This window comes from Ostrinia nubilalis, chromosome 2, assembly GCF_963855985.1.
Source record: "Ostrinia nubilalis chromosome 2, ilOstNubi1.1, whole genome shotgun sequence".
In the NCBI taxonomy this organism is placed as follows: Eukaryota; Metazoa; Arthropoda; class Insecta; order Lepidoptera; family Crambidae; genus Ostrinia; species Ostrinia nubilalis.
In genome coordinates this window covers 6,041,170-6,068,912 of record NC_087089.1, presented here as the reverse complement: position 1 = coordinate 6,068,912, position 27,743 = coordinate 6,041,170, and the positions used below count along the sequence as shown (strand labels likewise).

The following is a 27,743-nucleotide window of genomic DNA, read 5'->3' as shown; positions in this document are numbered from 1 at the left end:
CCCGGTAATATTCATCAAAATTACCTAAAAAAAATAGAATGTTTTTCACATCAATGATAATTAACTTTAAAAAAAAATAAAACCGACTTCAAATGCGTGAACACAAAAAAAAACTAAAAATTAAAAATATTGCGTATAAAAAAGTTCATCCCCAATTTTCCACCCTTGGGGGTGAAATATTTTCTTCAAATTCGCATGAAACCACCCTTTTGATAATACCTATTCAACAAAAAAATAATCGTTCAAATTGATTTATAATCGGCGGAGATATTGCGTATAAAAAAGTTCATCCCCAGTTTTCCACCCTTGGGGGTTGTTTTTTCTATTATTAAATTTAAATGGGACCACCCACCACTATTACCTATACGCCGAAAAAAGATTTGTTCAAATCGGTTCATAATTGGCGGAGTTATCGCGTAACAAACATAGAAAAAAAAAAAACATACGGGTCGAATTGAGAACCTCCTCCTTTTTTGAAGTCGGTTGAAAATGTAGCAAAAACGAGAAAAAAAGGCGCGGGAAAGACCATTAATGCAATTTTCAAATAATCTACATAACAAAGAACAAGACGGTTTTTGAACGTATAACGCAACTGTCAGTGTCACAGACAGCCATCTCATTAATGTCACTGTCATCACTGTCATTTCGTTGAAAATCACAACAAATGTGCGTGAAAAGTAACCTCAAAAGTTGAGTTTTTAGTGCAAAAATGGATGATTTACAGTTGAATATATCAGCCGTTAAAAAGGTAAATACATATTTTATTATTGTGTGTTAAAAATGTTTCAACTCTTACTGATAAAAGTGTTTTAATTTAGGTTAAAAAGAAGGTGAGTGCTCCCCCGAAAAATGCGTCTGAATACAAGTTTGTATCCAATCCTCAGTTTACTGGTAAAACCATAGCTAGGAAAAGGCCACAAAACTTCAATAAACAACGGCAAAATCAACAAAAGTCTAATGGAGAACCTCAGAAGAAATTGCCTAAATTGTCAACCAACACTTCAGATGATTTGGACTCTAGATTGCGAGAACTCAGTGAGAATAAAGGGAAGTTTGAAGGAAAAAACTACCAGGAGATGAATGATGAGTTGCAAGTCCAACAGAAACCAAGAAGTGGTGCCTGGATTTCATCATTATTTAAAAATAACCCTGATGTGCCGAAGATTGGTCAACGAGCTGTGAAACCTCTTACAGAGAAAGTATTTGCAGGGAGAACTTTTGCAGATTTAGACATACATCCTCACAGTGTTGCCAATCTTCAACAAAACTTAGGATTAAATGAATTGATGACTGTGCAGCAGAAAGCAATTCCTGTAATATTGCAAGGCCGAGATGTTTTGATCAGGTATGTATTAAATTATACATAGCGAATTCTTTTTATGTACACACAGTACTCAAGTGTGAACTATTTGTGCACTTATCCAAACAGAATAGTAATAATACTATAATTTAATATTATTATGTTCTTGGTAAAGAAATAGCATGTGCTCATGGTGTTATGGTTTTTGTCAAAACAAAGTATTTTAAGTTATTTATTTAGATAAGTTATTGACGGTGTTGTGTGAGGAAAAATGATTTACATATCTATCCACAATGTTTAATGCCTCAACTTAGAACATGTATGTAAAAAAATGATTCAGTGTCTCATACTACAATAATTCCAATTTACCTAAAATCTTTTGTGCACATTTTTTAAATAAGCTAAACTCCACAGATCTCAGACAGGGTCAGGCAAAACTCTAGCCTATGCTCTACCCCTGATTGAAGGTTTGCAAGCCATTAGACCTAAAATCAATCGGCACGATGGCATCCGAGCTGTCGTTGTTGTGCCCACCAGAGAACTGGCCGTGCAGACTTATGAACTGTTTGTGAAGCTGGTGAAGGTAATTGACTGTATTTATGTTTCATGAATGTGTTGTGTTTGTAAATTTTATAGCACATTATGTGTTAATAACTTAATTATTAATTAATTAATTTGATTGCTACCATTTGTATGACAAAATGTAAAAAGGCTCCATAAAAGCGAAGAAAAAGGAAGAAATATTTTTTTTACTAATAATGTTTTTTTCACAACAAATAATACTAACACTTTTCACAGTAAATAAGTAATTAAATTGTAATTTGATATTTGTTAACATTTTCCTTGTTTAATTTTTCTGGGGACCAGTATGATTATAATTACGATTTCTTAATTAAATTAGGATATGATTAAAGTAACAGTAAGAGTTTAACTTTTTTCTAGCCATTTACTTGGATAGTGCCAGGTTTGTTAAGTGGAGGACAAAAGAGGAAAGCAGAGAAAGCTAGGTTAAGGAAAGGACTTAATATTTTGGTGGGTACTCCAGGAAGAATAAATGACCATTTGAGACACACACAGTCATTGAACTTTGCTAAGACAGGGTAAGTATTGATGAGAAAATATAGGTATACTACCCCTACCTATATCTTTTTATAACATATGTATTAAAACAAAATAATAATATTTTTTATAAAAAAAACACATTTTGTAAAAGCCTAATTAAAAAACTTGTTATGGCAGATCTAACATTTGCATAGAAAAGTTATGGGAGTTGAAATAACTAGCAATTTTGATAAATTCTTCTCATCCTTAACCCTAGTCGTTTATTTTAGCTGCTTGATATTGGACGAAGCAGACAAGTTATTGGATATGGGTTACGAAAAAGATGTAGCTGCAATAGTAAAATCTATTGAAGACCATAAAAAAGCAGCTACATATGATCCACTAGCATTGATCAAACAAACAATTGTAAAGAAGATTGATGAAACTACAGATGTTGAAGAAGCAGAAAAGCCAGATGATAATGTAAATAGTGATATTAAACATAAGTTGACTGAAGTTCTTCTGTCTAAAGATAGGCAAACTATTTTGTTATCAGCAACTCTTACCAAGGTAATAACGACTTTAAACTTACAGACCACAAAGACTCTAATCTTAAAATATCATTATTAATTTCATAATTTTCTTTAGGCAGTTGAGAATTTGGCGGGAATAACTATGAAGGATCCTGTATTTGTAGATACCTCAGAAGGCAGAGCACTTGTTGCTGACTCACTAAAACCAAAACTTTCCGAAGTTCAAGCTTTTAAAAAAGATGTCAAAACTGAAGAGAAAGTAACGAAAAGTAGTAAAGCTCTGCCTCAAGAAGACAAAACAGACAAACAAGTTTCCAACGAAACAACAACAGAAAATAAGTTAGAAATTAAAAGAGGTACTTAATATAATCTGTTAATATTTATTATACCATTATACCTGATTAATATGTGTAATGTTATGTACAACTGTTTTTCTTGTTTTTTAGGATTAGTTGCATTTAGTGGGTTGAATCATACTGACTTATTTAAAAAAGAAAATGATATTGTAATAAATACTCATTCCAAACCTGTACCTAAAAGTAATGAAGATAGTGATAGTGACTCTGATTATGAATATTTCAAAGTACAAAAAGATTTGGAAGCAAAGAAACCTAAGGTTGAAGAAGATGATGAAGAAAAAGTTGATGAAGAACCTCAGCCGAATTTATTTGAGCAAGCTCTAAAGACAGCTGTTGTAGAAGATGAGCTTATTCTACCTGCAAGTGTAAATCAGACGTTTTTAATAGTTCCAATGAAGTTAAGATTAGTTACCTTATGTTCTCTCATAGTAGAACATTGTGTTTTAAACAAAAAAGGAGGCAAAATGATTGTTTTTATGGCAACTCTGGAGATGGTAGATTATTATTCTGAATTAATAGAAACGGTATTGACAGGAAAAAATGTTAAAGTGAAAAAGAAAGACAACAGTAAAAAAGAAAAAGGGAAAAAAAGAAAAGCAGATGAAGATGACAGTGATCAAGTAAGTTAATTGTTGGATCATAACATAATAATAATGATTGTAAATTGTTGACGTTAATCTAACGGTTCTATTAATTTATAGGAACAATCTTCAGAAAATTCGGATTCAGAATTCAAAGTAGATTATGAAGAACCTGCCGAAGGCGGATTGGTGCCTGTTGCATTAGATATGTTCAGTCTTCATGGTTCGATGCCACACGAACAAAGAATGGAAGTCTTCAAGCAGTTCCGGGCTGCCAGGAATGGTGTACTTATTTGTACGGTAAGCATCTTTGAACTTAATCTTTTCATTTTACAGAGAATTTTAAAATATACATTAGAATAAAAAAAAAAATTACATAACCGGTTCGGTGCGTTCGTGCTTTTGATTCGTTCTCGAGCTATAAAAATGATCTCATGAACAAATGAAAGCTCGCAAATTAAGATCCGTTATTAATCAATCGTCATCTAATGCTATAGAGGCTTTCAATAGTTCTAATGTGTTGAAATTCATAAGATTCCCGCCACCTCCAGGCGCATTCTTAATTCAGCAACAAAAGGCTGACCGCGACCGCTCACCTCGCCGCGCCGGTAGTCGATTGTTGTTGGACTGGAGTTATTAGTTGGTCATTCGTTTGGCCTCTGTCGGCTCCCACAGCTTGCAGCACAATGGGCCTCGATTAAACACTATTATCTGTATTTATTACATCTGTAAGCGCCGCCGACACGCTCGCTCCTGAACTGCTGTCGTGAGATATAATTAAACGCTTTCACATGAGCCTTTCAAACAGCCTATTCAATCACCAATGGAATTCTCTGCAATACTGGCAGGATATTGATGTAATCATTACGTAATTTCTTTCTTCTAAAAGATTTTGCCCATTAGTAGACTTTTAAATAATATTAGTCTGTTTATTCTATTGCTAGTAGTGGTGTGGTAAACCAAGGAAGTATTTTTTAACCAATAACATACAATGTGATTTCGAATTGTTTCGTTGTCTCTAAATCTTGAAACCCGTCCAAATTATATTTTTGAGTCCTGTTACATCTTTTGATCTTTTGTCTCTTTCTTAAACGTGGCTCCAAATTCAAAGGTGTGTTAATACTAGTAGCACAAAACATAATTCGTTATGAGGAATGGGTCACGTTAAAAGGTGGGAGCGGGTGCATCGTGCGGGTCGGGTTCGCTTTGAAAGCGCACACGTGGACGCGGACTTAGCGTTTAAGAATTTTCTCTTTTGTAGGTATACTACTACTACTATACTTAAAGTCAAGAAGTTCTCTTTCCAGTCTTAAATCGCATATTAAAAGGGTTACGGATTATTTAAACAATTTTTTAATTGAAAATTGAAAAAAATAATTACAGGTTCGTGTCATTATTATTGATAGATATTATTGGAATATTAAAGTAAATAATTCGGTGAAAATAGACCTCCCTTGCGATACTATTAGGTGTTGGTTATGACCGCGCTCGCTCTTCCAATGTGAATACGCGGTTAATGCTACTGCCCATTACACAAATACTTCATTTCGTTGAGGATAATGATCCGAAAGCTGCTGACTGTGCGGTTTTGATTAGCCACTCTTATGAGCACGATTTAATAAAAAGTCCCTTGAAGTAGCGACCAAGGAATAGGCGATCAGCGTGACCAGAAGTTGTCTTAATCACAAATAAACACGGAACGTTATAAATGACAGTAAATTCATAATACATACATCGCCTTTTTATCACGCGTCGTAGGTACCTATTTGTAAAGCAAAATCTACGCTGAATCTGAATCTGAAAATACCTACATAATGTGTCTTGAGCTTCTTGAGACTTATTTCTTGATTGCTACACCACGTCCATAATAATATGCTGTATTTATGAAAGATCGTTATCAATAACGAATATTATTACAGAAACTCTACTTTTTATTATTTTTTTATGACTAGGATTATCCCGCTATTATTCGTGGAAGAAGCTTTCGCATGGCTCTTCGATCATAACTTGCGACACGTCCGTTTTGTGTGAAACCATAAAAGTGACCGCTGCAGGTGCAATGTAGTATAAAAGATTTTATTCGTGATAATTGTAAATTGAGATTATTATGTTACCATTATTGGTACCTTAGCGTTAACTCGTATCTTTTAACTGAAATTAGTAGATGTTTTATTGTCATGTTCGATAAGTAGTTAGTCACTTTTTATTGGACTGTTGTTTTACGTAAATACATCATATCTTCTTACATACATAAAGGATGGTATTTGCTTCTGTTGTTTGTAGAGCATCTTTTTCGTTCCATTTCTCACATTAAATATCTTGATAGCAAGGGCATTAGTCGACCGTGCCAGAAAAGATACTTGCCCACAAAAACTTGCAAATCTTAATGCCTCAAATTCGAATCCAATTTTAATTTTCCTTTTTCCGAGTTAATTAAACGCGCAAAAAGCCACGTTCGCAGTTGGACGACGAGTCCGTAGCGTTTTGTTCACCGCGCACCATTAAAGAGTCATTCTGTGATTTTATAATTACATTAAAACGGCAACGCGGCCGTTCTTTATATGGGAGTTAATCGAAATCCGAGGCGAGCCCCAATCTCGCGCGCAGCGGGCGGCCGCTACCGCGCTCTATCGGCACGCATTGCACAATGGAGCTTCTGTTCTTTTATTTAATCCGCTGTTACGGAACATACAGACAATAACATATCCTAATGCGATGTGAGATTGACTTCTAAATCGATGTACGTATTATTATTTCCGCAACAATTAAAAGTTATTTATATTTAGCGTTCACTGATTCCACAGCATTAGCCTAATTGATTTGCAGCATTGTTTTAAAATGTTCTGCAAGTGTTTTCGAAATTACTGTTTCTACAATGTGATTTATTTTGTGTATTCTAGACGTATAATGTTTTTGTTAGTATATCAGTAACTCACAATTTATCACGTACACTATGTTGGCAATTTTATTCGGATAATACCGTTTCTGATCGTTGATATTTTTTTGCGATTTTCATCTGTTTGAATGAGACGGTATCACGTATAAGACCGGTATTATTGATATTAAGTTCATTTCTTGGTCAATTTAATTTATTAATTCTTCTGATTTTTGCCATTAGGACGTAGCGGCTCGTGGGATAGATGTCCCACGCGTGGACCTGGTGCTTCAGTACTGCGCGCCAGCCTCTGCCACCGACTACGTTCACAGGTTTGACTTGAAAATGGTTTAATCTAACTTTTATATGGTTGGAAGGAGATTCGAAACTGCTTGTTGTGGTGATGGTCAAATTATCGGAGAATGCCGAATGGCATTAACTTCGCCTTAAGTATTGTGTTTTATGTGCATGTAAGTTTTAAAAAAGTAATAAAACTTACTAGCGTATTTGTTTTCCTACATAGGGTCGGCCGCACGGGTCGTGCTGCGAAAGTTGGGGCTGCCATCATGTTCTTGCTGCCTAGTGAAGCGGAGTTTGTCAGACATTTGGAACAAAAACGCATCAGGTATGTCCTAGTTGAATAAAAAAAAATTTTGTTAAACAATAAACATGACATAAGATATACATAAAACACAAATAAAGCTTTTTTGTATACGTCAAGTCTATGTGCGGTCGACTTTACAAAGTAAAAACATTACATTTGGACATAGGTTGCGGCAGTCAGACGAGACTGCAGCGCTGGAATCGCTTCGCAGCGTAGCGCCGGCGACCGCGAGCGTGCAGCGCGCCGCCATCGCGGTGCAGGCGCGCCTCGAGCACACCGCGCACAGCAGCAAGCAGTGGCTCGCGCGCGCTAGCAGAGGTGAGCTAGCTTACACAGCCCCGTACAGTAGCAGCAGACGAGACTGCAGCGCTGGAATCGCTTCGCAGCGTAGCGCCGGCGACCGCGAGCGTGCAGCGCGCCGCCATCGCGGTGCAGGCGCGCCTCGAGCACACCGCGCACAGCAGCAAGCAGTGGCTCGCGCGCGCTAGCAGAGGTGAGCTAGCTTACACAGCCCCGTACAGTAGCAGCAGACGAGACTGCAGCGCTGGAATCGCTTCGCAGCGTAGCGCCGGCGACCGCGAGCGTGCAGCGCGCCGCCATCGCGGTGCAGGCGCGCCTCGAGCACACCGCGCACAGCAGCAAGCAGTGGCTCGCGCGCGCTAGCAGAGGTGAGCTACCTTACACAGTCCGGTACAGTAGCAGCAGACGAGACTGCAGCGCTGGAATCGCTTCGCAGCGTAGCGCCGGCGGCCGCGAGCGTGCAGCGCGCCGCCATCGCGGTGCAGGCGCGCCTCGAGCACACCGCGCACAGCAGCAAGCAGTGGCTCGCGCGCGCTAGCAGAGGTGAGCTAGTTTACACAGCCCCGCTGATAGCAGCAGACGAGACTGCGGCGCTGGAATCGCTTCGCAGCGTAGCGCCGGCGACCGCGAGCGTGCAGCGCGCCGCCATCGCGGTGCAGGCGCGCCTCGAGCACACCGCGCACAGCAGCAAGCAGTGGCTCGCGCGTGCTAGCAGAGGTGAGCTACCTTACACAGCCCAGTACAGTAGCAGCAGACGAGATTGCGGTCTGAAGGCTGAGTGTGAGTTTACATCAAACGCGTTCACTAAACGGCGCGTAAATAAATGACATTAAATGTATGACGGATTGTACAGTGCCCCTAGTGGAAACGTTCAAGAACTAAAATGTTCATATATTTTTTAACACGCCCGCTATAGTGAACGCATTTGATGTAAACTCACACGCGGCGTTGGCGCATATCGGCGTCATGATGTCAACTCTTGAGTACAGCGGGGTGAGAGAGTTGCATTACTTATGACGCATCGGCGCCGCGGCGCTTGTGGAACATAGCGCGGTGAAGCGATTGATACTTGTCTGAAAAAAAAAAGTTGCGTTGGCGCCGCGTGGACTAGACGCCAGCGCTGCCTAGCGCTGCGTCGACACTGCGCGGGCGCTGGCAAGACGTTTGCTGGTGTTGGACTTGGTCCTTTAGATCTTAATATCCTTCCCACTACATCTAAGTCTAGGGACCACAAATGAACAAAGATAACTGAAAAGAGGTTCTGTTATGTTACGTATCCATCCACGTATATACGTTCTGCAGTACACTTCATGGGTTCGCCTTTACTCCTCGTACCATGTCTGGAACTCTGGAAGCCAGGCAACTTCACTTGGGTCACGCGCCCAAGTCCTTCACACTAAAGAACACGCAATTTCACTTTTCTCACAAATACTACACGTTCTCTAGCCTACACATCATGGGTGCGCTTCTACTCTGCCTACCCGCGCGAGGTGCGTCAATGGCTGGACGCGAGGCAGATTCACCTCGGCCATGCGGCCAAGTCCTTCGCGCTGAGAGACACGCCCGCCATGCTGGCCAGGAGGGCTAAGGGACTCCCTAGCAATAAGGAGAAGCCCCAGAACAGGCTTACGCTGCACGAGGATGTGGACAAGAAACGACCTGGGTGAGTTTGTAGGGCTAATTTTAATTTCAATTCTAGCATAATCTATCTTCCTCTGTCACCTGGAGCATTGGCCTTTGCATAACACTAGCAAGGAAGACGAACCGAGCATAACTATGCAGAACTTCATAATAAAATGTGTAGTATTTTGATACAGCTTGTAACAATCAAAGCTAACATATTACATTACAGGCGAATGCTTCAGGGAGCACCTTTACTTTAGGTTACAAATTGCGAACTTATGAGTTTTCAGGGACTGTTTTTGGGTAACGATCTTCTCCATCTAGTTTAAACGTCATATACCGTTTTATTTTTTTTTATTAAGTTAGTGTTTTTTATTATGAGACATGTAAGCACAATTTATGTTTTAAATTCATGTTAAAAAATAAAAATTTAAAAAATCTTTTAGGATTAACATAGGTAATAAAATATAATATTTCAACAGAATTTTATTCTATTTACGGAACATCATTGCATAAACGTGTTTGTTGCAGTTTCCCTAAAATGAAGATTGGCAAATTCGGAAGCAATGTCTCTAACAAACAGAGTTCTATGCACACGGCGAGCGAGTTCGACAGCGGACTACCGCCCCTGGAACCCGCAAAGAAAAAGAAGAAAACTAAATAAGCTATTGTAATGTTGAAAAATCGTTGTTTATATCAATAAATCGACTTTATTTTTATTTCAGATGTTTCATTAGAGCGTTTTGTTCCGAAGGAGGTAACTAATGAGAGATGGACCAAGTCCAAAACACTAAGCGCACTAATGGACGCGAGACGATGGCTACCGTTTTCATATTTCTGACTCACGAGTGGCTCGAATGAAAAATGATTTTAAACCATTACTTTGCCCCGTCCGGCCTTTTGATATTTAAATTTTTTTCAAGCGGTCGTCATTACCGCGGGATGATTTGCGAATTTCGCCCTAGCCCGCGGTTTTTGTCAGACTTTGAACGAGTTTTTTGTCGCTCTTACTCACGATGTTTTTATTGCTGCATAATGACAAATTAAAAGAGTATTGTGAGGCGCTTTCATGCTATATTCCGTGCCCTTTTCAAGGTTGAGGGGCTTTTCTTTCGGAACATGATTGTGGATGAACTCATCATGACTGTATTAAGAATATTTTACATCGTTAGCAGTTCTGACTCATACTACAGGGTAAATGGTAAGTGTACCTAAGTGGTAAGTTATTATGTCTAAACGGGTGTTTTCTAAGGCCCAGTTTTTTTATTCATAGTTAAAATAACAAATTGTTAAATTTTGCTACTAATGGTTAAATATTAACAAAATGTTATCTAACAGTTAAAAAATGTAGGTACTAAAAGTCAAGCTAACCATTGTTCGAAAAACATTTTTTTCTGATATTTAACCACTTGTCATTTGACATCTGTCAAATTTGACCATTGGTTATTGTACGGTTTGTACGCTCTTGGGTGATATGTTGCTGATAGAAGAGAGGAATGAAAGTCTGATATAAACTGATATAACTGTATTGATAGACTGATACTTATGCTAAATGATAGAATGATAGTGAGAACGCGCACGGTATGAACGATGACCGAACATGAACTGATGAAATTATAAATGTGGAGTAAAAATGCTGATGTGACGCGAACTTACGAAACAATGTAAAATGCTGACGCGCAATTTGGTACGTGCTACTGGCTCGTACATCTTCCCGGGCCGGAAAGATGCGAGATGAGGGATGATAAAGATGATAGGTATGATAGGTGAGTGACGTGAGTTACAAGGTGATAGAACAATTTTTACTTAAAATTATTACAAGGTGATAAACAATTTTTTACTTAATAATAATTACAAAGTGCTAAACTCTATGTTACGTATAGGCGACGTGGCCTTATCGTTAAATCGCGCACTTGATACTTTAGCTTTTGCACTTTTAATTTCACTTAACAACTCTACATCGCACTGATTGACATTGCTACCACTACACTCACTCACTACACTTTCACCACAGTAGATATATGAGCTAAAGCAGTACGGAAACTTAGCCCTTTCGGCGAGTTAAATACCTACACTTCAACTGAGTGTTAGGGTTGGCACTCTTATTCTTTACAAAATAAATAAGGTTCTGACTTACTTATTTATTAAAACGTTTATTTAGGTTTTTTAATTATCAAATACCTAATGGAATAAATTAATTGACTAAGTAGTTAACAAAAAAATAAAACGTTAATTAGGTTCTATAATGATCGAATACATAATCGAATAAATTGATTAAGTGCTATTAGAGGCCGGTAGAAGATATTCTATTCTCATAAATAAAATACCGGATACTTACTTTCACATAGCTATTGCCTCATTTTAAATACAGTTCATCACTTAGTACAAAAGCGCGCGGAGCAAATTACTTTATCAAATAGAACACATAAATTGTTAAAAAGCGTAATTACGTAATTTTAAAAGAACTATTACAAAATCAGATGTAAGCACTTTATTTAAAAAGTAATATTTAATCATTTTTACAATTCAGAATTATTACGAAGTTTAAAAAATGAAAGTTCTGGTTTTCAAGATGCCGAGTTCAAGCAGCCATATACTACGCAATACACTCGTGGCATGTTTTTTAAAAATACAGCGGACAGTGCATGCAATAAAATTATTATTAAAAACACAACGCGCGCGACACTCGCGACGGATGGACTGCGAGGTTCGCTTATAGCCCGTGTAAAGCGTGCGTCTGTGTGCGTGAGTCTGATTTCGAGCGTTTGTATGAAGCTTCCGTACTGTTTGATTTATCTACTGTGCTTTCACTGATAAACTTCGCTGTAGGACGTGGGGCGCGGGCGCGGGCGGGCGCCGCTGGCCGAGGGCCCCGCCGCGCTCGCTCCCGCAGGCGCCGCCGCGCGACCACGACGGCGAACACGAGGACTCCGCAGCCCACCACTAAGTAGATGGCAACGTAGTGGTGTACGTCGTGATATGATACTCGATCCGTTAGGACACCTTCAGATGCCCTGATTTTCATTTCTTGTATTTTCTGATTGATCACCTCTAGTTCTTTCTGATGGCCGCTAGTCTCAGATTGTGTTTCAATAGCGGAAATGGGTATCGTAAGATTTATTACGTTGTTGATAGGTGGGATTTCGATTTTAATAATATCGGCCTTTTTGTTCAAAGTATTTGATAGAGATCGGTGCGGATAAATTGTAAACGTAGTTCCCTTGATAATGCAATTGTGACTTAAAGTTATAATTCCAGTCATATTCAATTGCTCAGCTGTAACATGATCGTCACATATGACTCGTAAAGAGCATTGCCCGCAGCAGAAAAATAGGTATGTATTCATGTTATGTAATTCTGACCATGTATTTTTACATTTTGTAGTTGTGGTTTCACATTGCCCAGATTCGTAGTTTTTGATACAAAGATTCTCGTCAGATCTCATATGATATACAGGCTGTTTCAGAGGACATATAAGGGTTTCGATGTCATATTTTACACATTCCTGAATATGTTTATCTAGTAAAGGTACGTATGAGTCCTTTTGTATATTCACAGCTACGTAATCGGACACGGGTATGATATTGATCATATTGTTGTTTACTTTGTTGTTTAGTTCTAAGTTGTTAATTTCGTTTGTAAATTCTTGTTTTTGTATATATTTGATAATGATAGATTTTGATAGATTTAATTCGGATATTGATAGGTAATTTTGTTTGTCTTGTTTATTTTTTGATTTAAGTCTTAAAATCCATGCTAATATTCTCACAATTTTTGTAAATGAATTGTGTTTAGTTAGTAGTTGATATATAACGTCGTCATTTATATCTTTTTCAGTGACAACGTTCACCTGTTTTGATTTTTTCAATTCCAGGTCGGTTGTGAATGTGGGGCGGTCCTCTTCCTCTTGGTAGCTTGGCAGCCAAGAAGGTCCCTCCCACCACAAAGGATGATCTAATAACTGAGTAGCGGTTAAACCTCGACTTGCACAGTCCGCAGGGTTTTCATCCGACTTCACGTAACGCCAGCATTCCGGAGGCATGACGTCATTTATTTGTGTTACTCTGTTGCTAACAAAGGTTTTCCACCTTGCTGGGTCTCCATTCAGCCAACCCAGGCATATCATGGAATCACACCAGCCGTAAGTTTTGATATTATATTCACTAAGGCACTGTTTGACCTTTAGCATTAATTTTGATAGTAAAAGAGCTCCGCTCAGTTCCAACTTTGGTAATGATATTGTAGATTTGGCGGGGACTAATCTTGCTTTTCCCGCAAACAGTGTTACTTCTGTTTTGTCCTCTCTCTTGACTTTACAATATATGACGCACGCGTAAGCTTTTGTGGACGCGTCACAAAAGCCGTGCAATTCGATAGTATCACATTCCGTTGTTTGTAACCACCTGTTAATTGTTATTTTGTTTATGTTGGTAATAATATCGTCTTTTAATGATATCCATTCTGTTTGTATCCCTTTTGGCAAAGAGTCATCCCATTTGATATCTGATAACCACACATTTTGAAAGAGTAGTTTTAGTTTGGTTGATAAAGGTGCTAACAAGCCGAGAGGATCAAATAATTTAGAGATGTGTGATAATAAAGACCGTTTGGTGTCTTCATTTGATGATTGATCAATTTTCATGTCGAATGATAATTTATCTTGTTGTGGGTCCCAACTGAGGCCAAGTGTTTTAGCCCGCTCTGCTTGCTTGAAATTGAAATGATTAGAGTTTTTTGGGTTTGCCTCGTTTAGCTCCGGGATGTTTGATCTCCACTTCCGAAGATTAAAGCCACCGGCTTTCAATAAATTGATAAGGTCGATAAATAAATCTTTTAATTTCACTACATTACGTCTAAAAACATTGCTTAACTATACACAATATTTACAAAGTGTAAAAGAATATATTTTTCCCATTTCACTTGAAACTCACGAAACTGTTTGCCGTCCTAGACCTACGCGTGTGTTTGTTTTCTCGGCAATTAGTGCATTAACATCACCACATTATTTCTGTGTGTGTAGTTTTCCGTGACGATTGAGCCGACTGTCGGCTGTGCCGCTTTGCGCGTCATTGGCGGCACATTTGCATGTGACCGGCGCCAAACCTCGTGAAAATGCCCGTTCATTACCATGAGCGGAGCTGAAAAATCGTTTTTCCAAACTTTAACGGCTTTTGTTGGATGATTATCTGTTGTTTTGTATGTTTACCACTTCGTAAGTAACTTTTCAGCAGGCAATTGATACCTATATCTTTCCTTATAGTTACATCGTTGATATTACAGTCTCTATCTAGACTTGTAGTCATTTTACACATTTTTAATAATGTTTTGCATCATTGCCTTAAACCCTTAATCCGTCTTCGTATTTTTTGTACTACTGTCTTAATTGTGTAAAGAAAGAGAATAAAATAACAAAATAACTCCATGATTTTTCACTTTAAAAATAGTGTTGATGAAAAGTGGCTAATCACTGAATGATTCAGGAAGCTATATTTAGCTTCAACTTAATTGAATAGGTGCGAGTATATCGATGTAATTTTCCTTTATAAATAAGAAATGCTCGTCCATTATGTATCAAATATGAAACATCCAATAATAGGTTGCAGCTACTCGACTTTGAAAATTGGTTTCCCATAGCATGATATTAATTTCGCCAGCGATCGGTGTGATTGATGTGAGGGCAAATGTATCGGATTAAACAAATTTATGCCGCCATAGTAGCTGCTTTCATGGCGGAGAATTCCTTTCAAAGACGGAGTCAATTCGGTAGTAGGCACAATGAGTGTGAGGCTAGTTCGGCGGGCGAGGATAGAAAGATAACTTACTGTGGTAGAATGATATTATGCCCATTCGTAGCAGCATTTCTGAGAGGTACTGTAAGTAGTGCTCAATGAACAAAGGCAGAGCTTTCAATCTCTAGAAATTATGATTAATTTCAAGTTTTTAAGTATTCTGCTTTTTTAAAGCGTAACCATCATTATGGCTCTATCCTATCATGTTTATGATTATCAAATAAATATAACCGGCTCGTTTATCTGAATCCGTTTTGTGGTTTAAGATAAAGATTTCTTCACTTTCGATCTTATACCTAAAAGCATTTTCCTCTGTCGTTGATCTTTGTTGCTGTCGTCTTGAACAGTTCTGAACAAACGTTACAGTACTCGTAATGTGGGAGAAAGTTACGTTGCTGAACTTTTTCAAAAGTGAAAATTATCGCGTAACGCGTCTGTGTACAGCAGTTGGTCTATGCGTTGCGTTGGGCGGCGAGTCAAACGCGCCGCGTCACGACCCACCGAATTATGGGCACAAAGCGCCGTTGATACCGAATATTCCATATAAATATTGAGCTAATCGCCCTTTCAATGAAGCGGCCCGCTTTTTATTAATAATTGATCGCGGAGCGGCGAGTCATGCGCCGCCTTATTGTGTAGTCGAACGTATTTTTTGCTGCAGCTCAACTCTTAATGAGTGGTCGCGGGAGCACATAACGCGAGCGGTATCGCCCGACTACCGATACTTCGGGGACCAATAACCTGGAACCAATTTTTGTTTGCGCAAAGGCTGATTAATTTTTTGCTTCAACCCTTGCTTTACGGATCGGAACTGCCCGTTACGCTAATCATTATAAAAAGCTTCACTACCCTTTCAAATACCTTACAAAATACCTCTTGACATACATAGAAAAAATAATTAAAGTAATGATATGTTACGACTGCACAGCATTCGTTGTTCACACCTAACTTGCCTCATAATAATAGCTACTTGAGTAACGTAATAAGCCTCTATCTGATAACATTTCGGAGGCGCTCCTCTAATTTGGCCGTAATGCTTAATTAAATTGTATAAATATCTATTTCTTAATCAGTCTGGGAACGCATGCGCTATTCGCGGAGTTTCTGTGCCACAATGTTTACTAGTTATGTTGTCACTTTCATTGATACTGCATGAGCTGGGTTCCGCAGCCCATTTATTTAATTAAACATTCTCACACGTTTCTTAAAAGAATAACTTTTAATTTTTAAGTATTACGAGTGCACCGCTTACAGGCAGTTAGGTTAACAGTAACAGCTTCGTGAGAAGTCGGCTAAAATGTTAGGCTGTCACCCCTTTAGCTATAAACGCGGATAATTTGAATGCTTGGTAGAGATTGCGGGAGATAAGCGACACGCGGCGGTCGGGAGTGGATAGTAATCATGCTTAATATTTATTAGCAATTATCACAAGAATCTGCGTGATTTGAAAAGAGTTTTAAAAGTAGGCTCACACCTGACGTTTTACATGAAAATTGCGTGCACATAATGGGAAATCTCTGAAAATTTATTCAACAGAATCCATATTTTCCGATCAATTTTGTAACAGATACCTACCTATTTCATTTGCAGCTGTGGCGTTTCCAATTTGCATCACGCATCAAGTTCTTTTCCGCCAACTAAAAAACTAGATTGATCTCATTTCCCTTGCCAATGTGTTGAACTGGACAATAAACCGTTTAACATATTAGATTGCTAACAGACATTGAATATTCAAATATGCATTAGTGCGTTTATAACTTGTTACGCGTACATCCCGTAGTTTCTACATTAAGTTATTCATGGGCACCGCAGCAAAAACGCAGTGTCATTGTTCGCGAGATGTTGCTGCTGATTATCGTTATTGTTTCAAAGCGGGGAACCGCTAACATTCACTCAATTTAATATAATTGAGTGAGCAAGGAACGTCATCAATTTATTACGAGTATTGAGCGAGTTCTAATTAGTTGATACATATTATAGTATGTTTAGTGGTTAACTGGGGTTAGTAAGCGATGTAAGTACAAGTGCACATGGGTATGGGTATGTTCATAATTATGCCCCTTGCTCGTATTTACTTATCCAAATACTATACGGTTATTTTTCTTTATATCGATGTATTTAAATTAGTTTTACGCTTTCAGTCTGAAATGTACCTATGTAGTTTGTGATTAATAATTTAATTTATTTAAAAAAAAATGTATAAGTTTTTACATGTTTGGTGTTGTATCTTTTGCATTCCAGCCAGTAGACTGACGTGCAAAACTAAAGTCGTATCGTATGTACAGACCAAAGCACATCAAGGTAAATATTGTCGCATCTTATGTGCTTGTATTAAGGGCTATTTTACAACAAAAACGTATAGTATGATAAGCTGTCATCTGTACATATCCACCTCCGTGCCTAATGACTTGGAAACCGATTCAAACGATCGAAACAGATGAAAAAACTAGATAACTTGTAGCAGACACTTTGCAAAACACTGAATAATAGCAAGAAACAACCGTTTTACAAGAATTAATCATAGTGTAGGTGGCAAAAACAGGCTATTAATGTTCCCGAGCGGGAGTCAGGCTTTTTACTATTCATGAGTGAATTAACGGCAAATATGGCAATGCTCTCACACTAGCATACTACACCACATTTGTTATTGTGTAACCGTGTCCGTAGCGTGATGGACATAGGGGTTACAATGGAATAGACATTGTAATAAATTGTTTAGGCGCGACGTAGACTGTCGACGTAAGGCGTGTGCGTGCGATTTATGTTATACTTATTGGAGAGAACGATAATTACGCCGACCTAACTTTTCTCACCCCGGCTCAGTATAATTAAGCCACTAATTGTATCAAATTGTTAGATTTTATTTTACAAATACATTTCATATTAGTTGTAAAGTAAGTAATAAGATAGCCTCGTATTGTTAGTTCCTCGGATCTAATAGGTAAGTAGTTCTTTATAACTTACTTTACGAAATAGTTAACAACATAGTAAGTTTATAAGTTTCAGTTACTATAATTGCCAACTAGGTGACAATCTCTTTCCATACATCTACTAACTTAACAATTTGTACATCAAAACCTTCCCTGTGAACTCTATCTATTGATGAAAATCGCATTAAAATCTGTCACGAATTTTAAGGTTACAGACAGACTGCGTGACTTTGTTTACTATCTATGTAGAGACTATTAGCACTTTGTGCATTTTGCTTGATGATGATGATAATGAAGTAAGTGTATTGATTACCTTTGATTAATCAGCCTCTCCTGACAGTTGTAGTTTTATTGATAATTGTAGGTATTTTCTGAGTCATTTTGTTTTATTTTTAAAGGAAAAGCGACGAGAGACATTATTGTTACAATTTTATAATAACCAAGGTCATTGTTACCATAAACAATGGTTAGTGTTACTTACAGTTGCGTGTTAAGGACGTGTAACTTAAGTCCCATGTAACTTAGACTCACTTTTTACTGTTGTCTGTTTATGATAATATCGATTTTTGTTCGAATTTAACACTTGACTAAGTACAGCCTTAAGGTTTAGGTACTTGTAAGATAATTTAGTAACTAAGTAGAGGGTAGAGTAAGCAAGTAAAAAAACGTTTAACATAGCGATTAAAGTATAAATTATTATAGCATAGAGCCGTTCATTTAAATCAAAGAAGTTCTTACATATAGGTACAGACGACGGCATGCCGAGCTTGACAATGTGGGACCTTATTGTGTTTTGTAATAGGGGATAGTTTGTAGCAAAATAGTAAAGTCAGATGTGCTCTACATTTTGCAGGATCGTAGACGCCTATGTGGTCTGGTGGTTAATGTGACTTTGACTCTTAGACTCCGAGATGTTTTAAGTTTGTTTAAGATTTTCTTCAACCTGATTGTCTGAAAACGAATATGATCCCGAGTTTCAGAGCACGTAATGTCGTTGATAGAGCTAAGTCAGACGCTCGTGGCTCATTGCTTTACGATAATAGTAGTGTGTTCTATGGACCCTAGCAGATCAATGGTGAGCTGTAAACAACTTCATTTCTCATTTAGAGTAGATGCAAGCTGTGTGCAGGTAAGAGAGAGTCTGAGGGAGCTAAATACTTTTGATCAAAGTAATAGTCAACAGCTAATCCGACTAGGTATTTGCTTTGATCGATATAAATCGTTTAAAATTGAACCCTATTTACTTAGAGTGCTCGGAAGCCTCTAAGAGCTGTAAGCGATTTCACCAGCCGGGCGCGTAACTTAACCCCGGCTGCGGTCACCACAAGACTGCGAGTTGCGCCCGCGCAGCGTATCGCGTCCACTGCACACTGCAAATCGACGCTTATATCGTTTACACGTTACCAATCCTATCGGAATCTTTTAGTAATTTTATATTTCCGTTAGTTTCTATAACTGTCGGGCATTTATAGCTAACAATCAAGAACACATACATAGGTAAATCAGGTGCCTTATCGTCAGTTTAGTGTAAGAAGAACAATTTTTATTGTAGATATCATAAAAAGTACAGATGACATATCAACTCATTTAATCGGGTAAGTGCATCTTTTGCGCCCCTAGTATTGTTTACAATCGAATTCGTAGCTCTTTTAAAAATGACTTCTTCCAAGAAAACATAAGTGATTGCGTGTTCACTGCGCAGTCGGCCGAAGGCTCAACGGGTAAGTCGCTCGTCAAGTCGTCACCGATACATTAACCAATAGTTTAACTCAATCATATCGGCTTACAATTGCCCAGTTATCGAGGATTATTGCGGTATTGATGCCATATAACATGTCTAAACATTGACACAGTAGGTACATTGTATTGAAACTTACCGAGACGGAAATCGGTGTTGGTTTTTTGAATGGCTACTCATTCACAGTTCATGTAGCATTTGTTTGAATAAAAACTTCATTTTACTGAGATTGGTTACGGTCTGAAGTCTTCTAATTTAAATATTTTCCATTCTAATTCCTAAATCTAGACTGTGAAATCAGACTAAAAAGTATTGTTTGCCGGCTGCGAGTTTCTGAAACTGAAACTTTTGTACCTAATTCACATATTTGTTGTAGTAAAAGACGAAGTTGACTGAGTTTCTTCCATTACTTCTTCACAGTACTATGCCATAAATGGTATCCAAGTGGTGGTAGGACAAATTGTACTTATTTGGGGTTCGTGTAGGTTCATGTGCCTTGAAAAGGGCTTTCACAGAAAGTACCTACCTGTATAAAATAATTTGAATCGTTATGTTTTTTTACACATAATAAATAAATAGACTTTCTCCATGTCAATATAGCGCATAAAACATATTTTTACTTGATTATCAAGTTAAATGTATGAATATTTTATTTAACAGTTCTTACACAAAACAAAGTCACCTCTAGCTACATCAGTTTGTAGTTTGTACACACGATATGACCTCAGGAGTATTAAATCCGTTTATATGCGATAGCTTCTATAATAAGCTGTGGTCACCACACGTCCGTCGGAGACGGTTTCAGACGGTTATCGAGTGTTTAATAGAGTATGTGAACACGATACCTGGCTGTTGCAGGGTTGTCGAGTGGAAACATTGTAAAATAAATTATCATTTCCAGGGTTTTTCTTAAATTGACGCGTAAAGACACGACTATAGGTAACTACTAATTAGCCTCTGCTCTATTCAACAGTATAAGCTATGTGTCAATTTAATAATCTGGATATTCTCTGGAGTGGTATTAGTGTCTTCCGTGGACGCCTAGTTCGGGCAGACCAGAATAAGACCACTCTGACTCTTTTCGTAGATGACTATTAAGAAGGGGCAATCAGCTCTCCCCAACCCGTTTGGCTGTGTAGAGATTGTATACTTTGTAGTTCAAATCCTTCATTTGCTTCGTGTATCTGCAGTAGAGCCGAAATGAGCTGATGATGATGTATTCACAAAATTTTCCGCTCCTTCCCAACCCTGAATGCGTTGCAGGCTCGCAGCCGGCCCGCCGGAGCATGATGCGAGCGGACAGTGTGTGGTTAGCTGCCACTGGACATAGGTACCTAAGTACCTACTGGGAACGCGACCAGTCCAGTTGACTGTGATGATGATGAGGTATTTTAATCGCTTATTTGGATGTAAAGAGATGTGGGTGCAGGCCATCGCACACAAATAATACTGACACTTTTGTAAATGTTTGTATTAATGGCCACCTCATTGAACATTGTAGAATGCTTATTAAATTCATAAAAAAATGGGTTAGTATTTACGTATACAAGTTCATGTTACGATCGTACCAACGGGTCATAGAGTTTCAGAAAGAAACCTTTTCAGTTGTACATGCATTTTGGAACTATCTTACTTCGTAGCTGTATGCATAACAATTTAACTAAGCTATGAGCTTTTTACAATAAAACTTCCGAAAGTATGATTTTATAACATGTTGTAACATTTGACTGTTACTAAACATTTTCGTACCTAGTATTATTTATAACACTAAAGTAGATCCTGGGTCGTATGTTGACACCTCTACATTAGAAACCAAAGTACAAAGTCACACTTAGGTAAGTATAAAATAAAGAAATAACGTAGGTACTTAAGATACTGATTTGTTTCAATAAAAGAGGTAATCGGATACTGGTAAGAATGATCGTTTCGATACATTTGAGCATGACCGTTTTTCGCACCGCTGACTCTGACGGGCTCAAACGGACGAAAAATGTGACGTTTGGTAATCCACACTCTCGGACATGGTCACTGATATCAAAAACCTTGGACACAGGTGCTATTAAAGCACGATTAGTATCAATTTTATTAACTTTAAGAAGTTGGTAATAACAGAAGAATTACGACATATAGGTCTCGCCACATCTCATTGAATACTGTCAAGTATTAATTATCTCGGAAAAATATGTTTAGCATTCAGACTTACCTAATTAAGTGTCAATTCATGCTGATGGTCCGCATTTTTCAAAGAGGGAATAAATAGATGGTAGGAGAATATAGAGTGAGGCAGCATCCATAATCAAGCAGTTTAAAATATTCGAATTTTATGATGTAATAATCGAATAAAGTAATTAAACAACCTTCATTGTCAAGCGAGGTAGGTCTTTTTAGGTAGGAGCTCTAGCATAGTCTTTATTTTTAATCTGAAACAAATAAGTTCCTGCCCTTTTCTTTCATTTATTTTACCTTTCTAATTCAGAGAATAGTCGAGACTGTCGAGGCATCTAAATGTTTTCTCACAGCTCGAAGGATAGCGACCGAAACCCGATCAGCTGAGAGCGGCGCGCGCGCAGCCGTGCGTTGAGACGACAGTCTTCCTATTCCTACTTATCGGCTTACAGTAAACGGAGAATGACCAAAACATAATCATTCTTATTTAACACATTGTTGCGCAATTAAATACACGTATGAAAGTTAAGTTGCTATACATCGCAGTAGGTATGTATGTTTTTACCTATATGCATAAAAGTTTCATGTTAATCTTTGGGACTTTTTGTGACCTTATGACTTCTTTGTTTTTTTGTATCTGAGGTCTACTTATTTTTCTATATCCTGAGTCATGCAGCCATCTACAGGTACTTATACTTATATTTCTTTAAACATTGTATCTACAGCTTGTATCGTAAAAAATAATTAAAATCGCACCATTCTACAAATATTTAAACGAAAACAGTACATTTTCTATTAACTCAATTCTTTTAAAACGCTGAATTCCAGTCGCTAAAGCAAGCTAATCCAATTATCTAGCTTTCAAAGTTCCATATAAATAATAACGTATTCCAAAAACACGAAACCCATTAAGTTGAAAGTAAACGTAGTTCATTATACAGAGCGATAGTAGCTCTTGCCAGCCGTTAATGTCTACCCGCTGAAGTCAATAAAACGAACGTTTCCATTTACAAGATTTGTAAACATAAAAGGGTAGATTTACATTTTGATTTTCGCAAGTGCTTCAGGGACTAAAGTGGCGTTCGCTCCCTAAAATTTTAAAACATCCATTTGCATATGCTTTGAGTACATAAACGACACTTTCTGGAGCACTTTCGGGGTGAGGCGCGCGGGGTGGACATACAAGATGAATCCATGAAATGTGGGTGAGAGACATTTTTATCTCGTTATTTATGTAAATGTGGGTACATAGCACTCGTTACAGATGAAGATGCTATATTATATTATTTTTAAAAAAGAATGAAATTGTAGAAAATCCCTTTTAGGGCGTGGAATCCACAACCTTTGGTTGCCAGGCGATTGCTCTTAATACTGAGCTACCATGACATTGGTTACCCTATCCTAGCTTTTTGCTTTATGTTCTTTAGCTTAAATGTCTTCTACTCGGCTTTCAGTAAGTATAAGTACTTATAACAAACACCAGAGAAAGCGTCTCTCGTCAAAAATTTGTACTGACTTACATTTCACTAATGAGAGCACTATCAAATCTTTCTCTATGTATTTTTTCCTCACAAACATCATTTCATCAACACTCCCGCACTCCTAAAACTTTAAAACGTCAATTTGCATACGTTTACGTCTTTTAGAAGTGCAGGAGGGGGTGGGGAGGGGGTAATCAGCGTAATGCCAATCATGCAAATGCCGAGATCCGACTGAAAGCCTCAACCGGCTTGTTTCAGGAGTTAAAATGGAGATCCACTTAGCGGGCTACGCAACTCACATACGCAATTGATGGCAGGCGGCAAATATTATGCTGTGAACAGAAGTCACGTATTAAGTGCCATTGTTTCGTTTTAGTATCTCTATTTTGAATGAAAATTGTTAAGGTAAAGTTTATGAGATTTTCGTTTGTATAATATTTGTAATTGATCCATTCAATTTCATCAGTTTCTCAATTAAAGGTATTGAGTATGATAATTACGGTGAGTGTTAACTCTTATGAGTTGACTTGCTCGCATCGCGAACGACTTTAGTAGGGCACTGTAAAATACCGACTTTTAACCTTTGACATACTAAAAAGACAGCAGCTAACATGATTTCATACTTTATTATGTAGGATGGTTAATACAGGGTGGAAACGATAAGTGATCTCACTCGATTATTCCTAAACTATACAAGATATCCAATAAATAGTTACTGATCCTGAAAGTGCTTCACGAGCTCTATCCAACGGTATCAATAATAGTTTACAAAATAAACTGGATCTATCTGAAAATTCAATGTTTCCAGTCTCCATACATTTAGTAAAACCACAGTTTATTAAAAACTATACAAGATATCCAAAAACTGGTTACTGATCCTGAAAGTGCTTCACGAGCTTTATCCAACGGTACCAATAATAAGTTCTAAAATAAACTGGATCTATCCGAAAATTCAATGTTTCCAGCTTCCATACATTTAGTACTGCCACAGTCATGGCACTCATGTCTCGATAATATTATAGCAAGTAAAGCTTAAAACCAATGTTTTCCATGAATAATTTTAAATAAGAATGCAATTTACGAGTTAATTTTAAGTTTTATTATTTAAAATAAAAAAATTAACACTTCTAATATTATGTGGCTGGCATAGTGGCTTACATTTAGTATGGAGGCTGAAAACATTGAATTTTCGGATAGATCCAGTTAATTGTGTAACCTATTACTGATATCGTTTGAAAGAGCTCGTGAAGCACTTTCAGGATCAGTAATCAGTTTTTCGATATCTTGTATAGTTTAGAAATAATCGAGTGAGATCACTTATCGTTTCCACCCTGTATAGGTAAGCCTCAAACGGCGGTCTCTTCTGCGGTTGCTGCTACTCTTTGATGAGCCCGCGAACGAACACAACATTGCCCGTTCCTAACGAATTTAAACGCCGGCATAAACTGAGTTGTATGCTCGCTAATTGAGGATTTGTAACACGAACTCCCCTGCTTTGCTTTGAGCTGGTATATTACGAAGAAAAACCTACCAAGTGCGTGTGGGTTTGATAAATAGAGTTCCGTAGGACGCTCGAGAATCGAACATTTGACACGGTAAAAATGTGAAGAACAAAAAAAAATAATTCTCATAAACACTAAAATACAAGATGCTCTGATTTTGAAATATAAATATAGTTAGTTAAGTAGTCCTGTGTTTTCAAACAAAATAAGAGCGATTAATATTAATATCTTAACTCCAAACAGAATGTTTTTTCGCACAACCGAAAAACACCGCTCAAAATATCAATTCAGTTCATTTACACTTTAATCAGAGTGCTTTATTTTATTCTAACTCTCCATTAAAGGGTGCTAAAAGCAATATGGCTCCCGAAGTCCCGAATTTTCCCGTTTCCCCCGTACTTTAGTATTCAGGGCATGCCCCGAGGAGGAGTGCAGGATTGCGTTGACACTTTTAAACATTCAGATTTGATTATTATGTCGCGAGCTGAGACTCGGAATTGATAAATACTTTATCAACAAACTACTTAAATTGTTGGTTCTTTGAATCTTGATTAGAAGGATTGTAGATACCTACTTTGTACAGATTATTAGTACTTGCAATATTCTAAACAGTTCATTCTTCGTATCAAAATATTGCTGGGAACTACCACAGGAGCCAAACTCCAAGATTAAGAAAAGATAACAATTATTTTTTCTCGAAACTCCTATGTAGTTACTTTCAACGCCTTTACATTTTTCGTGACTGAAAATAAAAGGTTCTAAAGCTGCTGCGACACAATGTTCACTTAAAATATTAGAGGGCTGAGGGACATGGAATTCATTACATAGATAGAGTCTGTCAGATGACACAGCGACACCGGAGAGCTCGCTGAAATCGATTAGCATTCAATCGCGCGTCTCGATTCGAGTGTGCGCGATACATCGAGCTGTAAAAGCAGTGAAAAGGTACGAATTAGCCGAATTAACATATCAAAAGCGAATTCGTTACTCGCTAGCGCTCGCAGGGCGACACGGCTGCGAAGTTTGATGATTCATTTACGCGATTTGTGTTGTTGTGTGCCTGTAGGCTTTGTAAATCATAAGTCGGAAAACTCATGGACCGGAAGTGGAAAGTGGGTTCTATAAAGCACATCTCAATCCTATAAAACACACTGATTGTTTACCTGTAACATTAAAAACATTTAAATAGTTGATAATAAACCGGGAAACTCAGTATGTGTAATAAAAAGTAGCTGTCTACTTACTTTCCTTTTTTAAGATGAGCGTTTTTTTTTTACTTCAGACTAAAGTAAAAATGCTTTCCCTATTTCCTTCGTAACCCCTCCTTAAAGAAGTTATGAAAATCATGTAAAATATAACAGGAGCATATCGGGCTTAGGCTTCGCCCTCGTGGGTGTGTCCCGCACCCACCTCGAGGCCTCTGCTAAACGTCGTTAAACGTTTGGGCGGCCCGCCCTACATTGCTTCGATACCATTCACTCACTCCTGACACACAATTATAAACCTTACTAACCAAACCATACGTACCAGTTTCCAGCACGCAAGAACCACCAGGTAGAACTCTTTCTCAGTTAACTGCGTCTAATATCTCTACGTATAACTTAAACGGTCTCTACCTATTATTAGCAGGGCGTTACTGTTTTCCTTTATACCTACGTAAAGAGCCGTTTACGTAAGAAAATAGGAAGACGACTATTTGTACGTGGAAGTAACTACTAATGGCCGGTGTAATACAATCAGTATTTATGCCGCAATTTATGTGAAAGTAATGTCAATTTCTTTGGACATTACGTTCGGCGACGCACTGTAATTAGATTTTATGTTAAAACGGTTCCTACAGTTTGTAGACTTATTCACTTAATTGGCATTAAGGCTATGTTTAAAACTAATGTGCAATAAAGACTATCTAATCGTGAGACACATCATTTACTTTAAATGATGGTAAGAGAATTCCATTATATCCCTTCCTCACCGAGGATTTACCTCGCCAACGGCCAAAGAAAGCCTAGAGCGTACGTACAGGATTAGTGATGGACTTACATAGTCCAATGACGATCATGAGGATATCGAGATAAGGGATGACATAATAAGAAGTAAAAGCCCACCCTCTTGAAAATAACGCAAAAACGTAAGAACTTAAAGATATTTGTTTAAAATGCATAACATCATCATCATCTCAGCCATAGGACGTCCACTGCTGAACATAGGCCTCCCCCAATGCTTTCCATGTTGTCCGATTGGTAGCGGCCTACGTCCAGCGCCTTCCTGCTACCTTTATGATGTCGTCGGTCCACCATAATGCATAACATAAGTATTATAGTGACGTAGATAGATACTTACAAGTAGAGCATTCAAATACCTATGCTTAAAATTTAATAGGTACTTGCCGTATAAGTTACAGATCTTTTTAATCCCTTTTACATTCCGTTAGGTATTGTTGGTGGCGAAGTTGATTTGGCGACTAAGCCGGTCCATTGCACGCCGAGCGCGGAGGGAGGGGGGGGACTAAGTGTCGCCGTCCCGCCCCCTCCCTCGGGACACGATTAATAACCTCTCGGTAAAAGTTATGCGCGCTGGGACGGACTAAGGATGCTGGGATTGGATTGCAATATGTTAACATGCGAAGTTTATGCAGGTAGGAGAGGAACTTGTTTTGTTCAAATTTGCCTAGGTACTACATCGCGGCTTTTTTTTATGGAATTTTACGTAATATGACTGTCTAACATAGGACCTATAAATACATTTTCTTTATAAAACTGCCCCTAAGGACGAAATGGCAACCTCTTATACCAGATCAGATATGAAATAGATAAAGTATCAGGCAATTACAAGCTATACTTTAAAAATAATTTAATACATTAAATGCCTAATTAATAAATACTCAGCGTAATGTTTCTGTAAACAAATGTAGAGTTTTAGAA

General features: G+C 37.9%; 2 protein-coding genes across 2 annotated transcripts; both read left to right on the top strand.

Moving 5' to 3' along the window:
- The first annotated feature begins 643 nt into the window (after positions 1-643).
- On the top strand, positions 644-7,803 carry LOC135080778 (probable ATP-dependent RNA helicase CG8611). The gene is made up of 11 exons (XM_063975507.1): positions 644-748; positions 819-1,345; positions 1,715-1,883; positions 2,243-2,400; positions 2,632-2,911; positions 2,990-3,230; positions 3,321-3,853; positions 3,935-4,114; positions 6,933-7,021; positions 7,213-7,314; positions 7,460-7,803. Exons 1-11 carry the CDS (start codon positions 710-712, stop codon positions 7,779-7,781), a joined length of 2,640 nt encoding a protein of 879 aa, XP_063831577.1. The 5' UTR covers positions 644-709; the 3' UTR covers positions 7,782-7,803.
- A 59-nt stretch (positions 7,804-7,862) lies between these two features.
- On the top strand, positions 7,863-9,935 carry LOC135078311 (probable ATP-dependent RNA helicase CG8611; the record flags this gene model as incomplete). The annotated part of the gene is made up of 3 exons (XM_063972912.1): positions 7,863-8,136; positions 9,040-9,256; positions 9,748-9,935. Coding segments are annotated over 3 exons (624 nt in total), but the record flags the coding sequence as incomplete, so codon positions are not given.
- Positions 9,936-27,743: the final 17,808 nt, after the last annotated feature.